Raw genomic sequence first — 12964 nt, 5'->3', positions numbered from 1 at the left:
TTTTTAAATGAAGTCTCACTCTGTTGCCCAGGCTGGAGTGCAGTGCCATGATCTTGGTTCGCTGTAACCTCTGCCTCCCGGTTTCAAGCGATTCTCCTGCCTCAGCTTCCCAAGTAGCTGGGACTACAGGCACGTGCCACCAGGCCCAGATAATTTTTGTATTTTTAGTAGAGGCGAGGTCTCACCATGTTGGCCAGGCTGGCCTCAAACTCCTGACCTCAGGTGATCCACCCGCCTTGGCCTCCCAAAGTGCTGGGATTACAGGTGTGAGCCACGGCGCCCAGCCAAATTTCTTGTAATCTTTTTGTTTGTTTGTTTCTTAAAAAAACAAATTGTCCAAATGCACAATTTGGCAGAGAAAAATAAACCAAATACTTTCAGAAATGTCGTGCGAGCCCTAAGGAAGGACAGTGCTTTAAATTACCCTGGGGGAGTTTTTCTGAGGACCTTTTGTCTATCTGAACACATCAGCAGTCAATCCAATAAGGAAGCACTGGAACCTCCTCAGAGAGCAGGTTTGTTTGTTTGTTTGTTTCTTAAAACAAACAAACAAACCCCCCCCCCCAAAAAAAACCCCATGCTCTATTAAAATATCTCTTTCTCTCTCTTCTGTGTCATTTGAAAGGATTTAAGTTCTTGTCCTGATTATTCATGCTTGAAATAGGACAGATTTAGCTCAGTTCATTTTCCTAAAATGAGTGGGAAAGGATTCATCAGTTATCTCTTAATGATAACCATGAATTGCTAGGGAATCCTCCACTTAGATCATGAGCAGAAAAGCTGGAGGATGTAGTTTTATATCATCAGTCTGAGAGGATTGTGAGAAGCAGCTAAGATCATGAGCATTTTCAGGAAGGTCACTTGGTTTCTACACAATTTCATTCATTATGTTTGTTGAAACCAGGAAGACTACCGATCAGTTCAGTCGAGCTTCTATTCCAGGAGTATGTGCAATCCTTGCAGGTAGGTTTTGGTTCTGAACAAAGGGAAATCTTCATCCAGGTGTGAGGTACCCATCCAGTTCACAAAAGCTTTCCTTCATCTGGCATGAACCCCTAATAGTGAGAAGCCTAATCTGAGGACAGCTTCTTGTCTCAGAGCTTTCTTTGGGCATTTGCTTATTTGCTAACTCTGTCTCAATACGGTGTTGATCCAAGGTGTTGAGATGTTCTCCAAATGAAACGAACTCTTTACTCTGTTAGAGATTGTTCCTCGCTCTCACTCCCAGTCTTTGGAATTTTGGGATATTATTGGGGCTGCATAGAATTTTAGCTACTCGTACGGCACTGTATTTCTTAAAGAGCAAAGGAAAAATGGCATTGTCCTTTGTGGGATTTCCTAAAACTGGGTTTATTTGTACCATATCTAGTCAAAATGCCAAAAGAATTTTACTTTATCTAGTTTTCACTCCTGGTGACACAGTTATTAAGCTATTAATTCCTAGGAAGGAAGGAAGGAAGGGAGGGTCAGAAATGTGGATAAGGTCATGGTCCACTAACCTCAGTTGCCTCCTTCAGTTTAAACATTGCTCTGACTGGTGTCTGTTTCTCTCTTTCCTTCCTTCCTTCCTTCCTTCCTTCCTTCCTTCCTTCCTTTTTCCGTCCTTCCTTTCTTTTCTTTCTTTCTTTCTTTCTTTCTTTCTTTCTTTCTTTCTTTCTTTCTTTCTTTCTTTCTTTCTTTCTTTGTCTGTCTCTCTCTCATCCACATGTTCCTTTCTATACTATTAAAGATAGATAGTATTTCACATAATTGATTTTATTATATGTACATTTAATATACATATAAAGTCTTTTAAAAAACTTTCCAATATGTATTGGAAAACTTTCCATGTCTTGATTTACCTCATCCATTTTAGCTGTTAAATAATAATTATTATTATAGTTATGATTATTAAGGGTTTCACTGGTACCAGACACTGTTTAAGTGCTTTACCATTAACTTATTGAACTCATATAATGATCAATTTATGAAAGAGAAAACTGAATCACCAAGCATTTAAGTGAGTTGCCTAAGGTCAAAATTATCCAAAATTCTCAGCTAGTTTGCCTCCAGAACCTACAAGCAAAAGCACTACACTACAATGTACTGGATCCCATTGATTTAATAATTCACTACTCATATATATTTAAGCTTTTCATGATTTAATGTGACAAAGAGTGATAGAAAAGTTACTAGTAACCTGAATATTTAGTGGATATTAGGATACAATGGACCAGTTTCCACAGATGATTAATTACTTTCACAAACCAAATGTAATGAATGTTCAGATATACTTGGCTTTCAGAAAAATCAGGACTTTTCCTCATAAACTATGGTAATTAGCTATATGAAAAACTCCCTATAATTAAGGAATAAATTGCTGGCATAAAAATAAAGAATGCTTGTATGCTATAATTACACTGCAGCTTATAGTTTGTCAAACATGTACTTTGAACATAAAAGGTTATATAAGTACATAACTTCTAAATGAAACCCTTTGCCTTCTCCATACAAAAGTGACGACCAGAAAATGACATCTTGGCATAATAATGCTAAAACTCTTGGTCATGCTTGCAGACCAAACTTCCACTCTGGGCTCCCTTACTTTTTTCAGAGGGCCAGCTTTAAGGTCTAATGCCACTCTCCAACTATCAATTATTAAGATCAAAGTACTGGGAAGAATTTTGCATTTACTTATTTACCAATATGAGCCATGATTAATGCAACAAGGTGAGTACTCGCTTAGTGACGTTCACCGGTTCTTGGAAACCAAGTTTAAGTAGAATGAAGTATAATGAAACCAATTTGACCATAGGCTAATTGCTATAAGCAGAAATTAAGTTTCTATGGCATATTTCTGGTCACAAAGACATCATCAAACTTCTAAATAAAGACCAAAATGGTTCTAATATAAAACACTGGAATAAATGTGATTATACATACATACATTTAAGAAAGATTAATAGAAACAAGCATGATAATTATCTGCCCAATTATTTTGGTTCAGGGTAGCATGTGGCCACAACCTAGCATAGCAGCTCAGGGCAAAGGCAGTAACCAGCCCTGGATAGGATGCCATCCCACAGCAGGTGCACTAACACACACACATCACATTCACCCACACTGGGACCATTTAAGCATGCCACTTCACCTAATAGGTAGTCTTTGAGAGGTGGGAGGAAAATAGGGTAGAAAAGCCATGCAGACATGGGGAAAATGTGCAAACTCCAGACAGCAGCCCTAGCTAGAGAGTGTGTGTGTGTGTGTGTGTGTGTTTTGTTTGTTTTTTCTCATCGGTGTTAGAAAGAAATGATATTGAATGAAATGATGTAATTCGAAGACCTGCTGTGTATTTATCCCAAATACTCCTTATCACACACAAAAAGAGAAAGCTATTGTAGGCTTCCCTTAAGTGGTAGCCTTCCTCCCTTTCTGCCTGATGAACACAAATACATGTCCTCTCAGCAGCACAGTTCCAAAGGCATGCCTGAGATGTGTTCTCAGCATCTGGCCTTGTGATCATCCCATGCTCTTTTTGAGTGCAGGGGGCAGAACTTGCACTGTGCAGACAGCATTCTGCCTGGGAACAGGAATACAAAGATGAGAGAGTAAAGCTGGAACTCAGCAGGGTGTGGTGCCAATGTACTATAGTGAGTAAGGGGAGAACCGAATCAGATTCAAACCATTTTTATTTCCTAGCTACCGGAGTGAAAACAGAGCGCATAAATTTGTTATAAACCAAAAAATTAATGAAAGAAACATGCCACTTAACCTAATATGTACATGAATACATATATTAACAAATACTCATCTCTAACAATTTATACATGAATAGAATATTTTTGCTTTTACTATCAAATATTTCAAAGCTCCCTATAAATAAAAATGAACTAGCGTAACATTGACAAGAACCTTTAAAATAATTTAATAGATATAATGATGTAATGATATATATGAATATTTGGCAATGCTAGAAAGCTACCAAAGAACACTCATGCAAATAAATGTTAAAAGGTAGAAGGCAGTGATTATTACTGAAGTTAATTTCAGACGTATACAAAATCAAAAGGTTGTAATAGTTACCCTGACCATATTATTCAAAATATGTCTAAGATCTCTTCCTATATTTCACAACCCTTATTTTTTAGAGATGGGGTCAGAGATGGGGTCTCCCATCTGTTGCCCAGGCTGTACTACAGTGGTGTGATCATAGCTCACTGCAGCCTTGAACTCCTGGGCTCAAGCAATTATCCTATCTCAGTCTCCTGAGTCTCTGGGACTACAGGCACATGCCACCACACCTGGCTAATTTTCATTTTTAATTTTTTTTTGTAGAAATGGAGTCTCGCTATTGTTACAGCCCAGAGTGGTCTCGAATTCCTGACCTTAAGGGATCCTTCCCCCTTAGCCTCCCAAAGCACCGGCATTACAAGCATGTACCATTATCCCTGGGCTAAATTCTACTGTTTTTAATCTTTATTTAGTAAATTAAACAAGATCTAATTTTGTTCAGATTATTCAGCTTTCAAACACATTTTCTTACATAGGTATGTGTCTCAAAATGTTACATTGTATAATTTTTCTCAGCTGCTTATCAATGATCTGGACTTTTGTAAATTACTTAACCAGTTGGAAGTTCAGTTTTCTTAACTGTAAAATGGGAATATGCATTGTAATAGGATATCAGCTAAGTCACTATAGAAAAGAAATTAGAACAATTCAATGGCTGAGAGGAGAAAGTAGTTCATTTCTTTCTCAGAACCATCTAGGCTGGGTGCTAGCAGGATAGATTGGCCATCTTACAAAGGGATTTCCGAGGTTGCTCCAGTCATTATCTTTTTCATTTGGTGAGAAAGGGTAGAGAATGTCCGGGGCAAGAGTCTTCAAAGAGATAAATCAGAGGTTGAACTTATTCCTTCTGCTCACATTCCATTTGTCTAAACTTGGTCTCATGGTTACACCTAACTGCAAGGGAAGCTGGGAAACATAGATTGTAGCTGGGCAGTCATGAATGTAGCTAAAATTAGGGGATTCAATTATTAAAAGGAAGAAGGGGAGAAGGAATACTGAGTATTAGCAGTTCTTACCATTATAATGAGGATCATGTTTAAAAATTGCTGTGAGTACTGAAATTGTATCTGTAGAGCATAGAAGTATTTTGTGGGATTTATATAAACCATCAGCACAGGGCTTGACACATACTGATGATCATTAAATGGTAGTCATTATTAGTGTTAGTATATTATTATTATTATTAAATACTTCTATCCTTACCTGAATGCTTGAAATCTCTCCAAAGTATCATGGGCAAGTAATTATTTAGCTATTCTGGAATTCCTATAGTAAAAGGAAATTTTATCTCTCTTAAGGCAGCCATTTCATTTTCAGAGTTTCTTCTTTCTAGCCATTATTTGTCTTCTTACACTCACTTTTCTTTGCTTTGTCCTAACTATGATCTCAGACACCATCCAGAACAAATCTCACCCTTCTGTCATACAAGAGTCCTTCAGATTCTTATGGGAAGCTATTGCTTCTTTCATGAGTTTTCTTTAAGCACTTTTTTTTGTTCCTCTAACAGTCCCTCATAATCCATGTTGAGTACATCCCAAAGAAATTCATTCACTCATTTAACAAATATTTATTGAGTATCAACTATTTTATCAATGCCCACTTTAAAACTGTGTTGTCAAGATCAGTACACAATATTGAAAGTTGGTCTGACCAGAGCCTAGCAGTGCACACCATCAACCCCCTCATTCAGGGTATCATTTTCCCCAAGCAGGCCTTAAGACAATTTAACTCTTTTGGCAGTCTTATCACGCTGTTGACACATGTTGACTTGGTGCCTATTACACCCCAAGCCTTTTTCATTTGTGCAATTAACCTAGATGTACCCTACTTTACACATGAAGTTTTTAAAAAATCCGAATACAAAATGTTTCCTTTATTTCTAGTTAATTATGAATTGCATCTCATTGCAGTCACTGAATAATTTTTATTCTTTCGTTGAATATGTTAATTATCTTTCACAGATACACACAATCTGAACACCTGATTAGTGTGTAACTGACTCTTCAGCTAAGATACTGACCAAATGTGGAAGTGAACAGGACTGAAGAGAAGCCACTAGTATACCTCAGAGCAATCATTTAACTAGTTACAAATGCACATAACTGCACCAACATTTAGGAGAGATTATCCTATGTGGTTCTTCCAAAAGTCTCAAGAAAAGTTTTTGTCAAATACCTAGTTTCTGTGCTCACCTGCCATGCCCAATGAGGCCTTGGCCGACAAGGCCAAGTGCTACTCTCTGGCTGCATTCAGCCCAATGGAGTCTCAGAATCTCCCTCATTAGAAGAGCATGACTGGTGTTTTCCTAATGTCAGACCTTTGTGCACTGAGATTCAACAAATCTTTATTGAACTGTGAATGTGTGTCAGGCATTGTGCTGAGCACTTTCTCATATAAATGGAACATGGACGACATGGAATATATTTTGTAAAAAATGCAATATATCCTCAAGTAAAACTTTTTATTTTTCCTATGTGTGAGACCAGTACACAATGTTCCTTATTTAGAAACTACGGCAAAGTACTAAATGGATTTCACATACAGGTACTCCTCACCTTTTAGCATGAGGAAGACAAACAGATATATATATATTTTTTTATACGGAGTCTCACTCTGTTGCCTAAGCTGGACTGCAGTGGCATGATCTTGGCTCATTGCAACCTTTGGTTCCCAGATTCAAGTGATTCTGGTGCCTCAGCCTCCCAAGTAGCTGGGACTACAGGTGCATGCCACCGCGCCCAGCTAATTTTTGTATTTTTTTGGTAGAGACGAGGTTTCTCCATGTTGGCCAGGCTGGTCTTGAACTCCTGGTCTCAAGTGATCTGTCCACCTTGGCCTCCCAAAGAGCTGGGATTGATTACAGGCCAGGTGTGAGCCACTGTGACCAGCCTACAAACAGATTTTTTAAATGTGATATATATTTTTCTATTATTATGTCTTTAGTGGCTAAATTCTTGCTAAATATCACATTACACTCTGAGGCTAAGTAAATCAACACAAACTGTGTGGACATGCTCCAGATATACATACAGGAATAATGATTCATTTGCTCTAAATATTATAATTTCGAATTTAAATTGTGAATCACCTGTACAGATGTTACCTTTTCCAAAGGACTTTCTACTCGAGGAATGCTGATTGTTGGCATCTGTGCCAGATTATCCATGTGTATATGCTCATTTTCTGCTTGTCTTCCTTTGAAATTATTTACCACGCACACAACCTAAAATTTCAGAAAACAATTACAGTTAAAGCAAACTGTGCTCACTGTGACTTTCACCCTTTTGAGGAGCTTAATAAATCTAAACATGTAAGAAAGTATCAAAATTACTTAAATGTTACATGTATATGAATTTATACCCAGATTTATTGTATACATTTATTGTAAAGTTTATTGTATAAATTTTAATAGCTGCTCCAATGCAGATATGTTTAAGAAAACTCACAGTTAATATGTAGCTCACTCAATTATGACAATTTTACTATTCCAAAATTTTCATTAAAGTATAGTCAATGCTCAAATCGATCATAACACCATAACCTTATAAAAATTCATAGCAAGCTATCCTTTTCCTAATATGGTTAACCTACAACTTAATTTAAATGCTAATTATTTTTCATTGCTTCAGTATCATTATATTCATAATAAACCTTTTACAATTGGCACTCTCTAATTTAGCAGCATTCCTTAATTAACCTAGTTTGTCATCTATTATTGTGTCCCATATATACTTGGCATACCAACAGTAGCTTAATGGGGCTACCACTGAAATAGAAAACCCTCTACATAAAGAAAATTGACCCTTGTTTCAATGGACTATATCTCACAGGTGACAGAATTTGAACTAAACCAGAGGTTCTCATACTTAATGTGCATAAAAATACATTTTTGGCATTGTTAAAATGCATACTCTGAAGCCCTCCCCTAAAGATTCTGATTTAGTAAATGAAGAATGGGGTCTAGGAGTTGGCACTTCAAAAATACATTCAAGAAGCTTCTAATGCAGGTGAATCATATTTAAGAGATAATGAATTAAACATACCTGGAAAATTATTTGCTACTGTTTGCTTATGCAATAAACAAGGTATTCTTGGGAAAGGTATTCTTGAGTTTTATTTTCTGTGCTTCATATTCTATTACAAATCAAAATATAGGACTTACTTGCAGCTATAACCTAACATTCATTTTGTAAAGTACTTAACATATAATTATACATTTACAGTTCATATTTTCACAAATGTTACACTGAAAAGTCTTTTCTTTAGTAGAATTCATTACTGAATATCTTCAAAGGCCAATTAGATCTTGGTTGCTTTCCAGTTTTTAAATAAAATTTACAAATCCATAAAATAATAACATGTACTGAGACTTTATGTCAGAAAAATACTTCTTTGCAAATTGTTATAGACTTCTTATCCTTCCACTTCCCAGAAGAACTACAGATTAGAAACATAGATCAAAGCCTGATAATTTGATACCTCAACTTTGCAGTTGCCACTTTAAAGATCTTTAAAGTAAGGGACAGTAAAGGCTTAGAGATGGGTACTTGATAAAACTACTACCTCATGATGTTACCAGCTTCATGACCTCAAAAAAGTCGAACAGATACTGATTGCTCTAGAGATAAGGTAAGCAAATTTTTCGTGTAAAAGGAAGATAGTAAATATTTTTGGCTTTGCAGCCTTACAACCTTTGCCGCAACTGTTCAACTCTGCCTTTTTGGTGCAAACATAGCCATTGACAGTTCATAAACAAATAGGAGTGTCAATATTCAAAAATAACTTTGTTTACAAAGATAGGCAGCAGATCAAATTTGGTCTGTGGGCTGCAGTTGGCTGACTGACCACTGCTCTAAAATACAAAGGATACAGTCAAGAATTTTAGCCAACAATAACAACAATGAAACAAATGAGCAGTTTCACACCCATTCCATGAAATACATACACATATACACATATTTCCCTTTTCACTGGTATTAGAAATTATTGGAAAATTGGGAAGATGAATAACATTGCTAATAATTATTTCGAAGTAAAATTTGTTAAAAATGAAATAACTGTACATAGATATATGGCTCTCATGTGATAAAAGTTTATCTAGAGACAATATGGGCTTCTGGAATGATAATTATTTTACATTATGTAGGTTTTGGAAACTCTTTGAAACGATGTATTGGTTATCTCTTTGCCTTAATTAAGGATCAAGGTAATTCCACTGAAGCAGCTAAGAATTTGTATATGAAATACTTAAGTGACTAACCCATAGCAGATACTTATCAAATTGTATCTACTAGCATCATGATTATTATTCTTATTCTTAGTATTTTAATTATCGGGAAATAAATTACCTAATCCTCTGTAGAGTTAGACTCCAATATTTAATAAGTCTTGTCTGCTAACATTTACAAGTATGGAACAGATGTCCTGTTTGTAAAAATGGTAAGAAAAAGTGAGGGACCTGGTTTTGATCTTGAGCATGCCTGAGTCTATACATTCTCAGACAGTTCTCTGGGTCTCAGTTTTATCAGTTTGAAAGTGAAAAGGTTGCAATAGATCACTAAATTAACATCATTTCTTTGTCTGGCAAAGGTATGACAACTCAACAACTACTCAAAACTAAACTCAAGATCTGCCCCCTCCAGCACCCACTCCAAACTTGATCTTTTCTCTGGACACTTTCAAGGAAAGGCAACATGCCACCCCACCCCTCAACACCCACCTCCACCCCAATGCAGCTGCACAAGGCTAAAAACTTGAATTAATCCTTTACACCTCTTACACATGACCAGTTACTGAATCTGCTCAATGTTACTTTCTAAATATCTTGATATCTAAGTATCTTGATTTCTTTTTTTTTTTTTTCAAATGTTTGCAACTTTATTTTGCTGTTCATAATCCATGGCCAGGAATAACTATAGTATCTACAGTTTGGTGGGCATTGACGTAAAGTCTCCTGAACAGATTCGGTGGAGAGATGCCAATATGAGTCTGAATTACAAGGTTCAAATAAGATAGCATATGCTAGCCTGTATCTCCAGTTATTTGGCATGAAATATGTACTCATCAAATATTAGTTACCTTCTACATTGATGAAACGTCTGCCCCAGGTCTTTCACTTATAACTTTACAAGTTGTGTTAATCCATGTATTTCTTATATTTTCTTCATTTTATCTCCTCCACCAACTCCAAAAACTAAGCAACTACCACCTGTTGCCTGGATACGTACACAGCTTTATAAACTCTCTCTCTAAATCTCATCTTGGCCCCTCTATTTCCACCATAATGTGAGAATGATCTTTGCAAATGCAAACTGGATTGTGTTACCCCCTTAACGCCATTCATGGCTTGGCTTTCCACATTTCTTAATGTGTAAACTCTGGCCCAGGCCCACTTTTGCAGCCTTCCTTCTCTGTTTTCAAAACACTTTCTGTTAGCTTTCACTTCCTGCTGTTTGGATACTCCTCACCTTCACTGTCTTTGGATGCCGTATCTAACTCAGCCGTGATATCTCATCTCAGCTTCACTTCCTCATGGATGCCTTCCTTGAACTCCTAGCTAGGATGGTTTATTTTGTTTTTGTTTGTTTGCTTTTTGCTCACGTGGAGCTGTGATTCTTTTTATCAGAGCACTTAGTATGAAATTAAACATCATTTAAAGTAATACTTTGATTGATGTGTCTCTTCCAAGTTCCACAAATGCAGAGATGTTCTTTTTTGCTCACCGCTGTGTTCCCACTGTCACAGTGAAGGATCAGATTAATGAATGAGCAAGCATCTAGGACAGAAATTGTCAAATTTTCTGATGTGCTTATACAATTTAACGTTACTCTGCTTTCAGACGTTCTGTTTTTACATGAGTGACTTCCACATGTATAATTCTTGTAATTCTATTCTCTCCTACCAAGATGATATGAGTAAATCATCACTATATATATTTTTTCTTTTTCCTGTCGTGATGATTACTTAATCTGATCCATTCTTGTTCATTTTCACTCTTTGTGGTAAATGAAACATCATTATTGTATGGGGTTAAGTGCATGGGCTTTGGGGTCAAACTGGTCTGGATCATAATCCTGGATCTCTCAGTTACTAGCTTTGTGAACATGGGCAAGTTACTTCATATAATCAGGCTTCAATTTTTTTTAAACCTGCAAAATGAAGACAATAAAAACATCTCACTGAGCCGTTCTGAGGGTTAATTGCAATAATGTAGTAAAGAGCACAATAGCTATTATTGTTACTGTTATATATGATAACATGACAAGCTATTGTTGCGGCTCAATAAACTTGAGCTATTCTGCCTGACACTGTCATATGTATCATAATCAATCTACAAATATTGTTCAACTAGTATTTGTTTTGTATCTTGCTAAGTATGGTGATTCTGTCTAACCTGAAACAAAATGCCCATGAGATAAGAGTAATATAATTAACACAGCATTAATTCCTTATTAAATTATAAGAGGACAGACTCAAAGAGTGGTAGAAATTCAGAAAAAAATGGAAAAATCAGCCAATCAGGGAAACTTCCTGGGGAAACTGGATCTTGTCTGAGACAAATCTCAAGTGTCTAAAGGGTTTGAATATAGTCACCAAACGTGAAGACTGTGGTATTCGATGTCTTGTCTGCACTAGGCTGCACTTCTTACATGTGGGATTTCACTTAATCCTTAAAAGAATTCTAAGAAGTAAATAAAACATTCTTTATTCATTCTTTCATGTATTAATTCATTCATCATACATTTATTCAGTACCTCCTCTGTACCAGACCTTGTTCTAGTTACTGGGAATATGCAGTGAACAAAACAAAAAAACTTCACAAGGAGCTTACATTCTAGTGGGATTGATAGGAAAGCAAAACCAAAAAAGTTCCATATGGTACATTGCACACTAATTTATTACACATTAATTAATATTACATATTAAAGGCTGAAACATCCTATGTAGAAAAGTAAAGTAGGGAATGAGGAAAGGAATCCTCAAGGAGAAGTAGTCATTTTAAACATGGTTCAGGGAAGGCCTCACTATTTTAGTAAGAAGTAATTATGTCTACAATTCAAAAGTTATGGTCAGAGAGCAAAGATACAAGACATGGAAGAAATATTTTGATAGTGGAAATGAACCTGGCCTAAATGAATCACTGGTGTGTGGAATGAAACAGGAGAAGGAGCCAAAGGCAAATGTTAGGCATGGAGTCTGGGTGACTGGCTATTCTGGGTTCCTTTAACCAAGACAGAGATCTGGAGTAGATTAGCATTAATTTTATTTCGGAATCACTTTAGAATTCTGCACACACTACAAGATAATTAGAAACACCCTAGGATATTATGACATATTACAGGCCAGAGCTGGAGTTACTGCTCAAAATAAATGTCTTGAGTTTCCCAAATGAGAAAATTGGGAATCATCAAAGAAGGCTCCCTGTGCCTCATCCATATCACCTTCCATGTTCCACCAGGCTCCAAACCATTCCACCTCCTAAATATTCTGGAGGACATGATGGATATCCTCCCTATTTGTGCCACTGAGGACCAATCTGCACCATCCTGTTTCCCTGGTTCTGCATAACCCATGTCTTCTATCCTCAACTTTGTCTTATCGTCCTGCAAATATATTTTCAAAACACAAACCTCACATAGGGCAAAAGGGACTGAGAGGAAGCCAACTATAGTTTATGGAACTCTTTCCAGTCATTCATGTAGTCATTCACTGAACTCGTACTACTTTGTTTAACCTTTATAGAGCCTTATAATGATCCTTTAGGGAGGCTGTTATTTAGCCACATTTAAATATACCTATAGGCATTCACATTCATAAATGGTTGTGAATGAATGCATAAATGCATTTTTAGTCATTATATAGGCATTATTTACATATAATCTTTTCATGAAGTCATTTTCCTGGGAAAACGGGA

The 12964-nt window shown here is 36.4% G+C and overlaps 1 protein-coding gene across 4 annotated transcripts in view; it reads right to left on the bottom strand.

Annotated features, from left to right (window-relative positions):
* The window catches only part of PLPPR5 (phospholipid phosphatase related 5), a 124507-nt gene that overhangs the window by 20365 nt on the left and 91178 nt on the right, over positions 1–12964 (bottom strand). Inside the window, exons 5-6 of one of the 4 annotated variants that reach the window (XM_017853409.1) lie at positions 7139–7273; positions 5254–5316 (exon numbers count right to left, since the gene is read on the bottom strand). In XM_017853409.1, the coding sequence (XP_017708898.1) occupies positions 5299–5316; positions 7139–7273 (153 nt within the window). In that variant the 3' untranslated portion in view covers positions 5254–5298. The remainder of the gene's footprint in view (positions 1–5253; positions 5317–7138; positions 7274–12964) is intronic. The other 3 variants (XM_017853411.1, XM_017853410.1, XM_017853412.1) reach the window with 3 other exon arrangements.

The sequence above is a fragment of the Rhinopithecus bieti genome, unplaced genomic scaffold, assembly GCF_001698545.2.
Source record: "Rhinopithecus bieti isolate Rb0 unplaced genomic scaffold, ASM169854v2 scaffold_35903, whole genome shotgun sequence".
In the NCBI taxonomy this organism is placed as follows: Eukaryota; Metazoa; Chordata; class Mammalia; order Primates; family Cercopithecidae; genus Rhinopithecus; species Rhinopithecus bieti.
Note: the sequence above shows the minus strand (reverse complement) of the source record. Positions and strands in the feature narration are given on the sequence as shown.